At 37.2% G+C, this 20695-nt stretch overlaps 1 protein-coding gene across 1 annotated transcript in view; it reads right to left on the bottom strand.

Moving 5' to 3' along the window:
- LOC127855887 (PDF receptor-like) overlaps nucleotides 1-20695 on the bottom strand; it is a 45129-nt gene extending 24434 nt beyond the window's left edge. The window contains exon 1 of the mRNA XM_052391780.1: nucleotides 20416-20695. Coding sequence (XP_052247740.1) covers nucleotides 20416-20695 — 280 coding nt within the window. The remainder of the gene's footprint in view (nucleotides 1-20415) is intronic.

A 20695-nucleotide genomic window follows, 5' to 3' on the forward strand; every position in this document is an offset into this window, starting at 1 on the left:
AAGAAAACACATATACAAATGACCACAGCCACTTTTTTCTTGTGTGCATTTTTGGTGCGGGATGCGGCGCTATATGATATGCCCGGAAAATGTTCTGACGGTTTAATAAGGGGGGTGGGGTTTTAAAAAAGACCCCCCCGCTAATTTTGCCGGGCTAATTTTGTTTTCAATATACACTAATTGTACTACGAGAGTTGTATCGCATAAGTCATTACAAAAAAATGGTATAAATAGGAGATGAATACGTTAGTAAGTCTAAGAACGTTTGTTTGCAAACATGTCTGTGTACAGTCGTTTTGCGAGGCTTAGAAAATCTGAACCACGAGCCTTCAGTCGCTATCAAACTATGGACCAGAGACTTCAAACCTTTGAAGACAGGCCATCCAAACGCAGCGTGTCAAAGGAAGACCTGGCTAGCCAAGGGTTCATCTACGACCCTTGTGTCATCTCCGACACGAGAGAGAATTTCTCCGACACTATTTTTAATTGCGTTAGATGCGTGTTTTGCAATGCGCACATTTCCATTTGGAACATGGACAAAGTAGATGTGAGAGTTAGGCATCGACAGCTGTGCCCCGCTTGTCCTTTTGTGTTCGATTGGAACATGAACAAAGAAGAAATAGTGAGACTCAGTCATCGACGGTTTGGTCGTGCTTGTCCTTTTGAATTTGAATTTCTTGACTATGAGTTATGCGATAGGTACTTGGAAAACGAGTTTGAAAAGCAATATGAAAGAGATAATTATGGAATTGTGGAAACAGAAAGCGATCAAGATGTTCATTCTAGCGATGATAACCAAAAATATTCAAATAAATCGGTAGAAAGTCTTCAAACAAAAGATGACCAAAAGTATGACGAATACGATAATTATAGTGATTTGGATGAGCTGCTAATGGCGAAAATTGACAAGACTTGTACTCGTACCCGCTACAAATCTTATCAAAAACAAACTGAAAAGCAGCGTAAAAAGGCTGAAAACAGGCTGAAAAAGAAACGAAGAACAAAAATACGCAATGCAAAACGAGATCAAAAGCAAACATATTACCAGGACAGAATCGACGATGATAATTACATACCTCAAAAAGGTTCCAATGATCAAGATGTAAAGAAACATGATAGAAAAATGTGTTGGGTTTGCAGAACTAATGATGCTGGCGATATACTGGAAGAACAGGTTTTCGAATCTTACGAACAGTTTTATCAAAAGCAAAAATATTACCGGGGCGAAATCGACGATGATTATCACATATTTCAAAAGGGTTCCAATGATCAAGATGCAGAGATACATGATAGAAAAATGTGTTGGGTTTGCAGAAGCCGTGATATCGATGATATGATAGAAGATCAGTTTTTGCAATCTTACGAACGTTTTTTGGAGGAAAAATATAAAGAAGAATTCGACAATTGTTTTGCGGACGAAATCGGTGGCGTCGATGATGAAGAACAAAATCAAATTGAACGTGTACCTTATGTTCAGTCGTCATATGAGCTTTTGATTGACGAAAAACGGGATGAAGAGGCCCACCATATTTATTTTTCTGATTATGAGGCATTCGATGAGGCATACGATCGATACATTGATGAAAATGTATATCAACACATGTTTATTAACGAAAAAACTTTCTAGCCTTGGCTCGCCATACGCACATTTGGTACATGGACACAGAAAATGAGAGACTCAATAATTAACATTTAATGCATGTTTGTTCTGTTGTGTTCGATTGTATATGTTCATAAAAAACTTGAAACAATTTTGCGTGTTGTTTGATTTGTTTGTAGAAAATACTTATATAGGAACTTTCCAAAATGACAATGCATCAAAAACTCGTCATGTATATGTTTGTGCATATAGTCGCCCTGTTTTTTCCCTTAGTTTTACAAACAAATGCGTTAGGACGTCCTAAACCAAATTTTTATGAACCGTCTTGTTTCAAGCATGTACAGAATACACCGATTGACGTTACGAATGGTTTATTTTATGTGTTGATAAACGTAACCTATGAGTATTTGTCATTATACGACGATGTCAAAGAAAATTTACAATTTTTCAACAAATGGATGCAAAACCCAGAGTTTAGTTTAGAAGGTCATGAGCAACAATGCAAATCCATAGGTCTATCTAGATGTCCGAACAAGAAAAAAGCGTTTTCAAAACCGGTATACAGTGTAGTTGATGGTTTTGTAGCGGGATCAATGTTTATCACTTACGACTTACCCAGTCTTTTAGTTAGATTGCAAATTGAGCCGAAAACGTACTCTATCAGTGAGTTTGTGGAATCTGTGTTTACTGAGATTTACACACACGCTTGGATACCTTTGTTTCCGTACAATTTTTCATTGACATATGATGGAAGTGAAATTTGTGCAAATGGGATGCACGGTCATGCCTTCATCAGATTTAATATTGAACTGTGTACAACGTTCGGAACATGGTGCGATGTGAATTTAGAAGGTGCTAGTCCCGAGAAACAGGATCATGCGTTAACACGAATCAAAAATGCGTTATTGAAGAGAAAAATGAATGATTTGTCAGTCGCCAAGTATATCAAAGAATATGATCTAGGTTTGGAAATAATCCCTTCTAAGTCCAAAGAATTGCGAGACACAATTACACAAATAGAGCAAGAAATGAGTGAGATCCGCTTAAAAATCGATGATAAGTTCGACTTTGACTATGATCAATCTGACGAGAATTACTCTGACGAGGATAACTTTGATGAGGATTACTCTGACGATAATTTGGATGAAAAGCAAAGCGCTGAAAATGTTCCAATTATCGATTTTTCTGACTTTTTTTTCAAAAACACTAAAGTACTGTCAGTAACAAACAAACCTATCGTTGACCCTATCGTAAGCCAAAAAATTCACGATATTCAAAATGCCAATACTTTCGTTAGCCAAACATTTTACGATATTCAAACTTCTACCAACAAGCCAAAAAACAAAATAAGTCCGCCAGTTAAAAAAAATACTGTTGTTAACCAAACTTCTCACAAAATTCAAAATGCTCTTAACAAGCCAAAACTCAACGTTAGTCTGCCAGTTAAAAACGATAACATCGTTAACCAACAATTTCAAAATATGCAAGATGCTATCAACAAGCATAAAATGGGAATTAAGCACAACAAGCAGACCGTTGCAGAAGTATCTACGTATGGATTGCAAAATTGTTACTGCATAGCATGTAATCGTTCTACTACAATTGGCAAAGTACATAACAATCGTTGCTATTTCATCGACTTGGATTCATCATTCAAGATTTCCTCTAATACGCATTTTTCTCCGTTTCGTGAATACACACTCTTGATTATCAACGAACGTAATCATGCTTTACGTGCGATGCTAAGTCAAATAGTGAAACAAGTGAGTAACGAAGTTATTCTCGCGAAAAAGGCTTCATCATATCGACTTACTGTCTTCAGCACCAAAGATGGCACAACTGTTGATAAGATTTGTATGTCGTTATTCAGAAATACGTATCAAATTGAGAATTGTACCGAGAGCACGAATGCTGTGCTTATAGCGAGAAATGGTCATTTCATTCGCGTACCACAAATACAATTGGCTAATTTCACGTTCTGCGATATTGGTGCTGTGAAAGCGGAAAATGGCAAATGTTTTCGGATTGATGCAAATTGTTCGCACTCAAGTATAGCGAGTGTTTACGATTTGGATAATACGGTTGTTTCATATTTGGTTAGCATTACTCAGAACACGGCACACAATATGAGTGAGGCAAAGTTTCAAATAAAAAATATAGATGACAGTTCTGTCACAAGCGAACACTTCATTGTGTACAACAAAAGGACGAACAGTGGACAAGAATGCACGTATGTCGATATGCGATCAAAGACCATTTCAATCGAAAAATGCAAACACAGTCCCACGATTTGCGAGGTTTTGTTGGGTAAAAGTACATTGAATGACGAACCGGGACTAAGAAAATTAACGTTTTGGGAAACTGTCGCTGTTTGTGTTGGTGGATTCATTGTGCTCGTGATAGCTGCTATTTGCTTCATAATTGTACTACACAGCATAGCTCGGCATAACGATACTGTTGTAAACAGTTAACATATATCAAAGCGTTTGTATCCGCTATTGTCATAACTCACAATGACTTCGTATGACAACATGTATACCATTGAAAGCGAGAGCATTGGTAACACTCAAGAATTTTCCATCCACGTTTTTAAATGCATCAGCGTTTTGATCAATGAACAAGAACTGCTCGAAAGCATTTTTGAAACCATACTAGACTATATTGGAGACGAACACGTGTTCATATTCGACTTGACAATCGAGTTTTGTTTCACAACAATTAGTAAAACTCTACATATCAGTCAGCTAAATTCGCAAAACTGTTCGTGTTTTGACATTACTTGTGCTATGCAGGAACAAGGAATCAATTTCACGGTACCAGCTGATCTTCATGTTTTTGTAACAAAAAACGCATAAACACATTTTCAGTCATAATTTCACTATTTTGAGTTGTTGATGGACTACAAAGTTAAACCATGTAACGGTGAGCGCTGCACTCTATGTTCTCAAATAAAGAGTGGAAATAGTTTTCAGTTCAATTGTGGTTTTGTATACATTGTTGAAGATGGAGAGAACTTGACTTGTAAATCAAAAGATGTTATATATCTTCTGAAGTGCAAAACCTGCGGCGGTGAGTATATTGGCGAGACCGTTAATTTGAGAAAACGCATTCACACACACAACTCTCATATTCGAACAGAGCAGCATTTGTGTCGAGCTACTGACCATTTGATAGAATGTGGGAAACACTTGTGCGATGTTAAGGAACGGTACACTGTATTCGTTTTGGAGACAGAGCGAGACAAGCACGTGCGTAAAGCCAAAGAGGCGTACTACATTCGATTATTCAAGCCAATGATGAACAAGTAAGGCGTGCATTATTTTTCAAGCGTATATATATAGCTGCAGTTAACAAAATAAGCACACTCGCAATCACTTTCTACGATGGCACAAGCAATGTTGACCTCGAGCTATGCTATAAAAACGAACAACCGAGAACGAATACAGCAGTTTGCGAACACTGTACTGAATCACGGCGTGAAAAGGAATTTGGTGTCTGAAGTCGAGTCAGGTGTCTTCTTGTCGCCTAACGATTATTTGAAGATAGAAGAACTTTCAGAGAAACTAAAACAGATTGATGCCAAACTAGCGCAGTACAAAAGCCTCAAAGTAAGAACGCAGAATCTGATAAAGGGCATCAAGAAAACAAAAAACCTGCAGAACGATGTTGTGAAGACTGTGAGCTCTAACGTTTTCGATCGAATTCCAATTGATGTGATTAACAAAATACTCGGTTCTGGGGAAGACGAAAACATGTTTGCGCTAATAGAGCGAATAAAATCTTCCAATGTTGAGGAAAAACGCAAATATGCCGATATCGACATCTCCGATACAGAAATCTCAGATACGCTAAACGATGATGAAAAGGAAATTATGAACGGTCTGGCTGTTAAAAGAATGCGCAAATCTGGTGAAACGAAAGCTGCAAAGAAACCGAAAAAGGAAAAGACTATACTCAGTGATCTAGAATTGAGCGATGATGACGAATGACTACGTTGTTGCAATATTGTATGATTATGTTGACTTGTGTGTGTTACATTTTTTGTATATGTTGTAAATAAATTGTATCAATGAACTGTAAACATTTGTTGCCTTATCAATGGATATCGACGAGGTTTTGATTGTTGACGAAGACGAACAGTTAGCACAAAACACCTACTTGCTTTCACCCATGTACTCTAGACATCACCACGAATGCTCGCTATGCATTTTTCAATACATAACAGAATATGAAGAACCAATACGAATATTCGAAAGCAAGCTAGTAGAAATGAACTCAAAACTCGGGTGTGGAATTCAAACGTGTGTCACAATGGTTCTCAATGAGTTCAAAGACGATGAACGCATGTCGTTGTTCAAAAAATTGACAACTAGCGAAATTACAAGCCATTTTGATTCAGTATTTGGCGATCCTATTTGTGGATACAACCGACTTAAAGCTTACAATTTTTTCTCTCTGTTTGACGAAAGTACGGTTAACAATTCCACATACATAAAGTTTATTTACGATACATACAAAACTTCGAGAAACACTTCACTCTGCCCTTATTCGCTTTTAGGAGTTTATGTTTTTCTTGTTATGATTAACACTATAGGATGTGATTCCCAGCTCAAGAAAAAACATGACTTTTTGTGGATGTTCAACTGTCTATACAATCACAAATTACGGTTTGGAAAACTGCGATAAAAATCTATTTAAGGTTAGTTTTTCTATAGAAACACTCAAACCACACACAACCATGTCAACCATGTCAACCATAAACGTTAAAGATATTAAACGGGTCACTGACACCGAAGCCACTAATCGCTTGTTCACTAAACTGAAGTACGATATTGGTATTGAAATCTCTTCAAAGCTCATTCAGTCGCTTAAACAAAGCAAAGACAGGGTTGTATTTTATGTGGGCAAAGAACAAAAATCATACCCAGCAGCAATTGTGAAAATGTTCACTAACGTTAAGACAAATCATGTCAAGATTCAGCCGAAGTACAGTGTTCAAGAATTGATGAACGTGTTTGAAATTCTCATGAACCTGTCTGAGTACCAATGTAACGGTCTCACGCTAGATTACTCGGATTGGCAGTCAATCTCTAGCCTGGTAAACATGATCGAACTCGCTGAGCACCTAGGCATGACAGAAGTGGTGATGTTTCTTAAACGCATTCCACAACTTCTTACATTTCACAACAAAACCGCGTATGATAACGAATTGCTCAGAAGAGAAAACGAGTCAAAGGAAAACCTTCAACCGAAGTCAGTCAACGAACTTAGTGAAAACGATGATAAACGTTCAAGGCCTAGGAAGAGAAGCTTTACAAAGGTGTTCAGTCGTAGTCTGAGTCGAAAGCGCAGAGAAGAAAATGTGATGACATAAGTGTTGTACATTTTTGTTGTATGTTGTTAATAAAGAACAATAACAGTAAACTTGTGTGTTTGTTTTGTTCATGCAATAAGACAACCAAAAGCGTATTTTTCTGTTTTCTACTTTTTATTCACATAAAATGCATTTCAACGGTTTATTTATCGATAATAAAAACACTCAAAGTCATAACTTCTAATCGGTCCAATAAATCGGCGTCCAACCCCACATCTCAGTTCTACACACAGCGCATTTGTTCCCGTTCATATGCATGCGCCAGCAACAGTTTACGCAAAACAAGTGCCAGCATGCAGTTACCACACAGGTTTTCTCTTCAATGCGGCAAACAATACAAGTTCGAGAGTCTTTCACAGCTTGCTCTTTCTCCAGTTGAAGTCGCGCAATTAGTTTGGTGCAGTCTTTGCGACCACAGCAACAATCTGTTCGAAAGTCCATACGAATTTGTTCCATCATCTGTATGCATTCCATTCGTATTTTTCTAACAGACAACCACCATCGCAGTTCTTGAATACAAAACGCCGCAAGAAATGTAACACAAATCATGTCTTCTTCTTGTCGTTGTCAGGTTTGGTCTGTTTACGAGTCCAAATATCGGGGTTTCGTTCTTCGATAATGAATAGTGTTAGCAATATGCCGAGAAAGAGTGTCACAAACATCAATTAATGCAGTTTACGTTTTGCGCAGCGCTTATATATGCACATTTTGTAACGATCTGCATCGCAAACCATTTAAGTGTCTGTTGGGAAATTGTTACATTTCAAAACATGTATTTTCACCGCAGAAAATGGTCATCGTATGCTCGTCCGCAAATTTCGAAGTATGATCGCATCAAGTCACAAGCTGATGCAAAACAGTTGTGGGAAATAGTATCGAAGCATTTGAGCATCACATCAACTGAAAAGCCCAAAGTTAAGAGGTTCTATAAGTTTAAATCTGACACGTTTCAACCGGGTTGGTCAAATTCTTGTTTCGAGCCAAGACCTGAGTTCAAGTATGAAATTAAACTAACGTGCTTTGGAATCACAGTTCACCTTAGCGTGTACTTATATCTTGTTGAAGATGTTGTTGGAAACGTCGACGACGATAATTATGGCGATGTCGATCTAATAGTAAGGGATACACTAGATGAAACGAAACTGCTTTTCAGTATTGCTGATCGAGATGGCGAGACTGAAAAGAAATATGATTTACTGAAATCCAACGGCTGTGCTATGTGTAAGGAAATCATCGATATGATTGGTATCAAAGACATTTTCGATAAAAACGATTTGTTTGTAGAGTTGGAATCAAATTTATTGTTTAGTTTACAGAGCGACCGTGAATGTGATGATTGTATATATGAAATATATGAATAAAACAACCAAAAACGTATTTTTCTGTTTTCTACTTTTTATTCAACAAACATGCTTACAATAATCAACAAATGCATTCCATTTACCAGGTTGTTTTTCAACCCAGTCATTTAGTCTATACTTTCGAAAAACGTCTTGAATCTTGACCAGGTGGTAGAAGCCTTCAAGGTTGTATTTCGATCGTTCATGCACGACGGCAACAAACAAAACAAATGCAGTCACAAACACATCCCAGCTCAAACCACTGTTCAGCTTTTGTTCAAGCAATTCGGCGAAATAGTCTTTATCGACACAAGAGTTTATCAAGTCATATTTCGTAAGAACATGCATCGTTACCGTTCTATTTACAAGCAAAACCACACATTCAACAATGTCACAAAGAGTGTCATTTGAGTCCTCAAACTGCTTGCATTCCAAGTAATTTGCTACCATCGCAGCCACAAACTCACAGCTGAACATTTTTTACGTTATGACAACTACTGACTTTGCGTGAATGGTTTTATACTCGAGTTAGGCGCTTGTTATTTGAACTGTTGTAGTAGTTTGTAAACGTCTAGATTGAAATCCTTGCAACACATACGCAATAACTATAACTATAACCAAAGAAACAACCACAAATGTTAGTGCAATAAATAAGACCCAAAAGCTGTTTATTTTGGAATCATCGTCACTCGGTGAATCCAGTCCCATACCAGGAATTCTAATCTGACACAGAGTTCGTTTTGTTGTACAATCTTCATACGAAATAGATTTTTCATTCACGTCGATATACAAGCACGTATTGTTCTCATCATATGACACTCGCGAATAGACTATCGCGTAATCGTTTAATTCGAGCGTTTCGTTCAGACTGTCAATTTTGAACATCAAATTTTGAGATATTGCATTCACCTTCGGGTCGTGCGTTCTGTTAATCAGATAGTCAAAAGCGTTTTGAAACTCTTCTTCTGTTTGCAGCACTGCTGGTAAGCACTGGCCATCTTCATTCACCACGAAACAAGTTTTAGGAGATGTGATCGACGCTGCTGCGTTTTCGTCAAATGAACATGTCTTGTACGCACGCGGATTGAAAGGTGACACAGTCACAAACTCTCCTCGATCCGCTTTTAACAGCGCTACGTTAGCCGTTTCGCATGAAATGCCCAAATATTTTCGTTTGAACAAATGAACGCATTGAGCAGGCCTATCTTTGTTGTTGAACAGCGCTATCTTGATAGAACCTTGAATGTTGTTCAAAATAAATTCGTTGCTTACTTGAGTGAAAACCGTTTTTAGATGAATGTTTTTTTGTCCAAAAATGACCACATCGTATGCATTATAGTCGGTACTGTTTACAGTTTTACGTACATTGACGTGCGTTGAAAACTGGTTTCCAACTTTGAACTGTTGCTCAATACTAATAAAGTAGCAAGATCCATCATATATTTTACCAATACTTTTAGTCGGATCACACACATTGCAATAACAGTTTTGTAAACCGTAAGAAGAAACGCTTTGAACTGTTGTGTTTGCGCGGACAACAATGAACAAACACAAAACGATAAACGACCGCATGGTTGGCTTAGAACATCAAGAATGACAAGATCCGTTTGTATAAGTGTGTTTTATATTTATTTTAGTTCCTGTGTTTTTTTTATAACGTTATACACAAATCCTATTAGTCCAAGAACGATTGCAAACACGGCTAGAATGCAAAACACAACTTCGATTATAACAAGGACAGATCCTGTTTCGCTATTTTCGTTTGCCTTTGTGGCTGTTGAGCCATTGTTAGTGATATTACCACTCGTTATGTTATGGTTTTCACTGTAGTTTTGTTGTGTGCTAGTTTCGTTTGCAACTATCGATGTGCCAAGATCGCTATTTTCTTCAACCTTTGTGGTTGTTGAACCATCGCTAAGGGCATTGACAACTGATGTGTTATGTTTTTTACTTAATGTTTTAGTGGTATTTTCGTGTGCAACTCTCAGTGTTGCTTGCGTGCTTTTTTTGTTAACCTTTGTGGTTGTCCAACCATTGTTAGGGATAAAAGCAAGCGTTGTGTTTTCCATTTCGCTGTTTGTGTGTGTGTCAATTTCGTTTGAAACTGTCGATGTGACGAGCTCATTATCGGTACTGCGTTTTTCGATGTCTGCAACATGATTAGATGTATTGTCTGGTACCAAGAACCGCGATAGAGAATCAGTAGCTAGCATCCTACCTATATTCGCGGTCAAAATCAAAAAGAGTTTGCCTTTGATTTGGAAACAAAACCTGTCCCTGTGATTATCAATGGTCAAATAATTGTCTTTCACGCCCAACATTTTATTAATGACTTTTCGTATGGCCTCGAGAATATCATATTGCGTTGTGTACGTTCTCTCAGGAATATATACAATTTTGCGTAACTTTTCTAGCGCATCATCATAGGAAACGATCGAGAATTCACCATTGTATATACCCAGATCGCGCTCTGGCGATTTTTTGAAGCAGTTATCGTTACAGCTACATAGAGACACAAACAAGACAAATAGTATGAAACGCAACATTGCTGGTTTTTATTTCATTCATCTAACAAAACACATGTAATAGCTATATAACAAAAAATTTGCACACAACAGACTACAACACAAAATCTGCAGGAATGTACAAAACGAGGCCGTTTGTCAGCAATTCCTTCGACACACAAAATGCGACAAAGTTCGGTGGGATGTGAATGTTGGGAATGCATGTTCTAACCGCTTGAGAGAGCATATCTTCGTGTTCTTCGTTTTGACACTGATTGATGAAATAAACTTTACATGGGTCTTCTTCAGGTAACATGTCGCTAACGGGCATCGGGTTTTCTTGTACCTCTTGTTCTGGGGTGAACGTTTCCACGATTTCTTCTTTCACGACTGCCAAATCGACCGGCATACTGATTATCTCGTTTTGCTCCGAACACGCCTTCTTATCAGAACAAGGCAAGTCATTCCATGTTTGTTCTTGTGTTTTGCAAAGCATCTTTTTGGGGAGACTCGACTGATCCTTTGGATCTTCAACAAATTTGCGTTTGCGATTAGGAATAGCATTGACTAGTCTACCTTTTCCCCCATCGATCAGCTCCGTTTCAATGTGAAGACTGTTGATGTGCTTGCGGTACAAAGGATGCATCACAAACAAAACCTCTAACGCCTGACACAAATTTGTATTTGGATATCCATATTTTGGTTGCAGTGAGTATACGTTAGCATTCATCTCTCTCATTTCGATGCCAGTTTGCAACGCTTCGTATATTTCACCACAGCTTCTCACAATTTTCAGACCTATTGTGAGCTCTTTCTGTGTACTGACAAGCTGAAAGTTTTTACTCGGTAGCACTCCTTTTTTCACCAATATTTCCACGATATCGTTTTCCGTACAATCGAGTAATGTCATGACTGCTCGAAAGTAGGTGTTCAGCTTCAATCGTATCTGAGTCCTTTCCAAAGAAAGACAAGTCGATTTCACAGAATAAACTTTGCTGAACTCCTCGATTCCATGCAACTCCAACACTGGTATTATGCATATCGGCAGTCTGTAGTTTAACGTGGGATTCGACTGCATGTATCTACCCTTTTTTATGCGCTCGTTTAGAGTTGCGAAATGTTCTGGTACTAATGTTTTCAATATTTTGAAGTAGCACATATCAATCTTTTCATCGGCAACAGAAAACATCAAGTCAACATATCGTTCAAACGCAGCTAGTGTCGGTTCATCGAGAAACACATGGTCCAGCGTTGGCTTGTAGTTCAAGTAGTCATACGGACTGTTCGTTATCGACGTAAAACGCAGTCCCTCGACATCTGTGAAAGGACATGTAACGCTAAACATGTACTTCTTCTGGTGACCATTCGCATTGAAATTTCTTTTCTCGCGAATGAATTTTTCGCACAATGTTTGGACGAACATGTTGTCGCTTCGGTTGTCAAATTGTAAATGAGACGCATTGAATAAGTTGCATGGCTTTATATACAACCCGTCATGTTACAAAGTTAGTGTTATAAGCTTGAAAAAGTAGGTTTTGAAAACAGATATGGCTCGTTGCATCGAACGGAAAGGCGAAAGCAAATTGCATGCACTCATCAAATCAAACCAACCCGAGTTGTTAGCAACACACATTAATCAAAACTTTGATTTTGATTCATCGTGTTACATTGTTATCAACGAAAAACATGTTTTGCCTGTTGATTTCACACAAACAGACCTAGAACAAGTTGTCATTCATATATCTAAACCTGAATACATACAGTTTGTGAAGCTCAGGTTTACTGGTTCTCAAAGCAATGGGTCTGATTTTCTGCTTTGCGAACAAACCGATTACGAAGATAACTACGGCAATGAGGTTCATCAGTGTCACCTTTATTTTTCAAGAACATGTACCAAAGATATGGCAGCTACGAGCTATTACTTGACACAAGCCTTAAGTATGATTGGAGTACTAACATTTTCAAAGAATACGCATGACAAACTGGCTTCGTGTCTAATCAAACGTTATGGTCAAACACTCGTACCCAAATGCACTACTGATTTTTGGAACAAACAACTTGACTCATTTCGCATGAGAAGCATTCTTGAGGTCTCGCAGCAAGATGACTCAGCGACACTTCGTGAGGAAATTGAGCGTTTGATGCAATCAAAGTACAACTTCGTTTCTTGTGAATACAATACGGCCAACAAAAACCTAAATATTCTGTATACTGAAACAAGTAACAACAGCTTTGGGTTAGTGGTTGTCAAAGAGTCGCTGCAAATAAAAGGCGCTACATGACTGGTAGATCAAATCATTCTTGATCTAACCTTCAAAGCGATAACATGTCTGTGCCAGCAACTACATTCCGGGTTCCAAAAACTGAGGACTGGGATATGGAGATTAGGCTGTCTGAGATAAAAAGTATGTTGTTAAGAATTTCATATGTTAGTGTTGGAGGTTTGATTGTAAACGTTGAATGCTGTAACTAACTTTTGCTTGTTCTGTTTCAGAAACCGTCACTCCAAAAACTGAGGACTGGGATGCCGAAATTGCGGTGGCGAAACGTCCTCCATTTTTTCTCAGCGTGGGCAAAATAACACAGCGACGTATAAACCGAATGCACCGATGCTGGACCTGTCACTGCGTGCCTGTCAATTGTACATGTTCAAAGTATTGAATAAAATTGTTGAAACGTTTACAGGTGTTTGTTTGTTTTGTAGAAAAATGTTATATAGCAGTAATTTGACTTAGTACACTTCACACAAAACAATGCTAGCCGTCGAACTCAAAGATTTAGGTTTTTTTCGACACATGTTACGTTTAAACCTCGAACAGTGGAACAAAGCTGTCGAAATGTACATCATGGATCTCTATCCAGATGTGAAGTTTACATTTTCGACGCGAGATCAATGTTGGAAAGCGACAGATACGGAAATTGTGTACTATGTCGATATTGAGGTTATTCTGATCAATCCGAAATATGATTTGTGCTGGACACACCAAGATCCCACAAAACGACTTCAAACCATTAATGGGATTTTGTTGAGCTCAAAAGCCAAGAGAACAAAACTCGTAACGTTTGACCAAGAGTATTTTTGAGACAAAAAATGTATAAAGATGTTGAAATAACCAATTGCATGTGTAATATAATATCATATCATATCATGGATGATACCGACGCTTTTTGCACGAATGAAACAAGTATGTTTATGAACAACTATATCGATAGACTGAAAACTTTTGAGCATTGGTCGCCCCAAATACAGCCAAACAAATACCAGCTTGCTTCGTGCGGGTTGTACTACTTGGGACAACACGATCGTTGCAAATGTTTTCGTTGTGGCATTGTGTTGTATCATTGGAAATCCACAGACGATGCTTTCTTGGAACACCATAAACATTCACCGAATTGCCAGTTTTTGCGAATGGTGGGTCCAGGAACAAGACTATTGATAGACACATGAGTATGTTTCGTATGATCGTGTTGTAAATAAATATCATGAACCGTTCAATTCGATTTGTTCTTATTCTTGTAGTAACATATACTTATTCATGCAACTACCAAACGCAGAGTTGAAAAACAAGTACTATTGTGTGCACGAATGTTTGATTTCGCTATTGCGTTAGTTATTGATATAACCCAGTGTCGTATGTTTTCTCAAACTATATTATCCAACTCTAATCAAAGCAAATACAAACAACTATGTATATGTAGTTTCAAACGATTTTATTCTGCAACAATCAATATTTCAAACATTTAATCTTTCGCAACAACAACGTACAACAGTTTACATAGTCCACTAGATCAGCCCACATAGTCCACTCGATCAGTCCATCACAGATGCAAAAGCCTCACTCCTCTGTTTTGGCCGTAACCCTGAATTTCGCCACACCATTCGCAGCGATCGTCGATCCGCGTACATGACACACAGCTGAGGGCCTCGCATCTACGGCAAAAGTTCACCATCGAAAAAAAGTTTTTGCACCTATGACACACAATCACTAACGTAGTGTCATATACAGTTGGCAGCATTTCGCCCATGCCCTTAATCCATCTGTTACAAGCTGCTTTGTTGTTTCCAGCTGACGACTCATTCTCACGATGCTTATTCTGCCTCTCTAACCATGCCTGGAAACTGCCACTTTTCTCCACACTTGACATCCATTGCTCGCAAGCTTTTCTGTTACTCATTATGCGTGTTGTTCGTTCAGTTTCAAAAATCGAAATGATTCTAACACGATCAATTCGCCCTTTTATAGTATGCCGTTATTCAACTCAACAGCATAAAAACTCGAGATGCATGTCCCTTCCCCAACACATGAAATTTCACAAAGTCGACAAAAGCCCCAATTGTATGTAAACAAAGTGTTTTATGTTTTCATCGACGAGTATTTTTATCAACAAGCCGAATTTTGCGCAATATGCGGTGTCATTAGTTCTAGAAAAGATAGTTTTACTTCCTGCTTGACAAAAAGTTTGTAGTTTACTTTGCTTTTTGGAAAAATACAACGTTCAAAGATATGAGTTTCATCCGAACCTTCCGAAAAATGGGTGTTGTTCTATGTACAGTATCGATACATGTATGTGAGGCATTTTCAGGCTTTCTTTCTTGGATTGAGAGTTCAAGAAACGACGAATTCTGTCAAAACATGGATAATATGACATATAAGTACCACGAACATGTTTTTTTTTGTTTTGTGATGGACAAAACCGTGGATTTTTTTAAATGTCAACACATCCCATATGTAAACAAAGAAAGTTAAAATACATGATAGATCATCTTGTGTAGTTTTTTGTTTCAAAAGTGAAACACTGTAAACAAAATGTGTACTTCAATTCAGATTTTTGTGAAAACTTCTGATTTATACAAAGTCAGTCAGTTTAACACTTGATATGTGTTGTTTTGTTTTTTATCTGCATCAGACCTTTTTGACTGTAGGTTATTTGTACACATCAAACTCTGCCATACTAAGTTGATTTCTACAATGAATTAACACTCAGTATTTACTTGTTACCATGTGCTGCTAACACCGTGATGGAATATTTCATCTCAAATCATAAGTTGAACAATTTCTGACCAGAATTTACATTTTAATATGATACTTTATGTGACAGAAAACATATGCACTAATTTGTCAGCATATTTCTATTTAGGCTTACTTTTGATATTTTTGACCATATAATGCAAAATTATCCATTTCAAATCTCATTCGCAAGCACATTTCATGTCCCAAACTAAAAAAAAATCTATAAGCACACCAAAATACAAATTTTGCTTTTTACCAACATGTGAATTTTTGGCCACAACAATCTTTCATTCAAGTTGACACAAATATGTGTATCAACAGCAAACCCCATAGGAAGTTTGTCTTGGTTAGAGTACCTATAGTATAGATATTTAAATATCAAGAAGCAAACCCTTCATAACAGGTTATGGTGTACAAAGTTCAAAAAAAGGTATTAACACAAAAAATGGAAAATTTGCATGTTGGTCAGTACAGAAATTGTATTGCACTCACATATGTTATCATGTTGACTTAACAGTGTAGAATATTTCATCTTGAATCAGAATTTGAAATTGTGATACACTGTATGAATTACAAAAGAACATGTGTTCACTTTTTTTTCAAACATTTTTCTCTCTACAAAAAAACTAACTGCATATGTTATTCTGTTTCAGGTCTTTTTTCTGATCAGTTCCCATGTAAGGTATATTTTAGAATTTTGATATAAATCCCACATAACCGGCTATGGTTGAGAATGATGCAAAAAAGGTATTTACACAAAAAGTGGAAACTTTTGCTATTTTGCAGGCATGACAATGTCTGTTTACCAGATTTCATTCAAATACATTTTACAGTGTGTGTGAGCTAGCAAGCACAACCACAAGCCAATTCTTGGTTCAGATTCATAAGCATCTGCATTCTTGTTTCAGTGCAAATATGTGTGAAGGTAATTATGGGTATGAGCTAGCAAGCACAACCACAAGCCATGTTTTGGTTCAGATTTGGTTTATTCATGCATATGGATAAGAATATGAGAATTTTTATACATGGCTCTCATAAGATTTCTGATGCAAATGATGAGAAAAAAAGTATATACAGGTTATTTTGAAAGCATGGTTTTTTGTCAGCACATTTATGTCTGGCCACAAAACTCATTGTGTGTGTTATGTGTGAAGTGATGTTCAGTTCATATTCTCAGAGTGGTTCAAGGAAGAACGCCTTCTCTTGCAGAAGGAGATCTAGGTTCAAGTCCTAGCTCTGATATGATTTGAGAAATCACTGAATGCAATTTACAGTGTCTGCTTGAGCTAGCAAGCACAACCACAAGTCAATTTTTTGTGCAGATTTGTTTTAGTCGTCTATATGATTAAGAATACAATAATTTTGATACTCGGCTTACATAACTGGTCTGGTACAAAAAGAGATTGCCATTCCGAGCGCATATTACAGTGTGTGTGTGACCTTGCAAGCACAACCACAAGCCAATTTTTTGTTCAGATTTGTTTTATTTGTCTATATGAATAAGAAGATGAGAATGTTCATACTCGGCTTACTTAACTGGTCTGGTACAAAATGAGATTGCCATTCCGACGCATATTACAGTGTGTGTGTGACCTTGCAAGCACAACCACAAGCCAATTTTTGTTTTCAGATTTCTTTTTATTCATAGGTATAGTATGATATATGAAAATTTAAGTACTTGGCTTACATAGCAACCTTATGCGAAATGACCTTGACATTCAACTGTCTACATGGTATCTAAGTGCATCTGCTGTCTTGTTTCAGTGTCAATATTGGTGAAGGTTATTATGGGTGTGAGCTTGAAAGCCACAAGCCAATTCTTGGTTCAGATTTTTTGTGTATTAATGACTATAGACAAATATATGAAAATTTTAGTATTCAGCCCACATAACAGGTATAATGCAAATGATGAGAAAAAAGTATATAAAAGCAATTTTGGTTCAATGAAGAACGCCTTCTCTCGCAGAAGGAAATCTAGGTTCAAGCCCTAGTTCTGATATGAGTTTGTGTGTGAGCTAGCAAGCACAACCACAAGCCATGTCTTGGTTCAGATGGTTTTTGTTTTAATGACTATAGTAGAGTATATGAGCATTTTAGTACACAGCCTGCATAACAAGTTCAATGCAAAACGACCTTGACATTGCAAAGGAATCTTACATTGTGTGTGAGCTAGCAAGTACAACCACAAGTCAATTTTTGGTTCAGATTTGTTTTATTCATCTATATGGATTAGAATATGAGAATTTTTATACATGGCTGTCATAACTGGTCTGATACAAAAAGAGATTGCCATTCCAAGCACATCTTACATTGTGTGTGAGCTAGCAAGCATAACCAAAATCCAATTCTTGGTTCAGATTCATATCTTAAGAAGAAAATATGAAAATTTAAGGACATATAGCCTACATTTACATAACAAGTCTGTTGCAAAATGACCTTTACATTCTCTTGTCTACAAAGCATCTAAGTGCATCTGCACTCTTGTTTTAGTTTCAATATTCATGGAGCTTATTATGACCTTGTAGTACCCAAGAACCCAACGGTAAGGAATCTGGTTCTGTTGATTAGAGCTTTCATTTGCAATATTTTGTTTACTGTTATCATCCCTTGACATTCATCTGTCTTCAAAGAATCTAAGTGCATCTGCACTCTTGCTTCAGATTTCATAACTATAGACAAATATATGAAAATTTTAGTATTCAGCCCACATAACAGGTATGATGCAAATGATGAGAAAAAAGTATTTAACTGCAATTTTGAAAGCAGGCTTTTTTGTCAGAACATTCATGTCTGGCCATCAAACTCATTGTGTGGTGTGTGTTTGTTGCGCAGTAATGATCAGTTCATGGAAATTTAAGTACACGGCCTACATAACAGCTTGATACAAAATGACCTTGACATTCATCTGTCTACAAATTCATGTAATCCAAGTGCATCTGCTGTCTTGTTTCAGTGTCAATGTTTGTGAATGTGTAAGCTAGCAAGTACAACCACATTCCAACTCTTGGTTCAGATTTCTTTTTATTCATAGGTATGGGATAATATATGCAAATTTGAGTTCTTGGCCTACATAACAGCCTGATGCAAAATGACCTTGACATTCCCTTGTCTATAAAGCATCTGAGTGTATCTGCACTCTTGTTTCAGATTTTTGTATTTATGTCTATAACATTTCACAGAGTAGTACACATCCAACATAACCGGTATGATGCAAATGATGAAAAAAAACTATTAAAAGCCACTTTTGAAAGCATGTTTTCTGTCAGCACATTCATGTCTGGCCACAAAACTCATTGTGTGTGTTATGTGTGCAGTGTAATCAGTTCATTTAATCAGAGTGGTTCAAGGAAGAACGCCTTCTCTCGCAGAAGGAAATCTAGGTTCAAGTCCTAGCTCTGATATGAGTCTGAGAAATCACAGTGTGTGCGAGTTAGCAAGCACAACCACAATCCAATTCGTGGTTCAGATTCATATCTATAGAAGAAAGTATGAGAATTTAAGTACACGGCCTACATAACAGCCTGATACAAAATGACCTTGACATTCCTCTGTCTACAAATTCATGTGATCTAAGTGCATCTGCTGTCTTGTTTCAGTGTCAATGTTTGTGAATGTGTAAGCTAGCAAGTACAACCACAAGTCAGTTATTGGTTCAGATTCATATCTGTAGAAGAAAGTATGAGAATTTAAGTACACAGCCCTCATAACAGGTCTGATGCAAAATGACATCGACGTTCCTCTCTCTACAAAGCATCTTAGTGCATCTACACTCTTGTTTCAGTGTCAATGTTTGTGAAGGTTTTGATGACCTTCTTGTTATCAAAAAGCAGAAAGAATCAATATGTTTGTTGATGAGACTTTTCATTTCCAATTTTTATTAAGGTTAACATGACCTTGAAGTTGCAAAGAAAGCCAATTGTTGCATAATAACGTTTGTTGATGTGAAGTCAAGTTCGAACAATTGCTCAAGGTAAACATGACCTTGTAGCTGTATAAGCATATACGGTAACAATTTTTACAAGCATCAATCATGTAAAACAAAACACGTTGTAAGGTTCTATACATTTTATTCATTATATGTATCAACCAACAATGCCATAGCGAGAACCAATTTGACATGTTGCATTCTTATCATATTGATGTTTGCATTTCAGACAAATCAATTGCCCAGAATTTTTGTTGTAAACGTATTCAAAATACTTAACTATGCAGTTCATACAGCAGAATCCGTGCCCGCACGTCTTGCTTATAATTGTTGGTGGATTGTCTTCATTTTTACAAACTCTGCACGAGTCGATTTCGCCACTGCTCTGTAATTCGCTAGATATACTTTCAATAACTTTCGAAATATGCGTTGTCGCATGTCCAAGGAAAGAGTTTTGGCTTGAATTGTCAATGGTACTTTCTTCAGATTTTAGCATCAGCAATACTTTTTTGAGATTGTTGATTCTTATCTGAGCTTTGCCGTGCGACGATTTTATTAACTGTTGTTTTTTTAAATACTCATCTACAAAGTCAGTCTTCTTATTTTGAGTTGTAATAGCGTCTAGTTTTGCATTTCGTGAGTCTTTATGTCTTTTGATACTTTGATCGTCAAAATTAGCCATAGCTTTGCGTTTATTCGAAGTCTTTGTACTAGTCGAACTTGTTGATTCGTTGGAACTGTGCTGTGATGACTGAGCCTTGAAATTAGCAGCTGCATCGTTTTCTCGCGATCGATATTCTGTGTTAAATTCTTCGTCACTCATTGTGAGAAGTGAGTACAAAATTGGATTCTTTTGTATGATCTCACTGGATGTTGAATTCAATGGATGAGTTTCATCACCTAACTGAACACCAGTATTTGTAAGTTGTTTGGAGGCCAT

Source organism: Dreissena polymorpha, chromosome 13 (genome assembly GCF_020536995.1).
Source record: "Dreissena polymorpha isolate Duluth1 chromosome 13, UMN_Dpol_1.0, whole genome shotgun sequence".
Lineage (NCBI taxonomy): Eukaryota > Metazoa > Mollusca > Bivalvia > Myida > Dreissenidae > Dreissena > Dreissena polymorpha.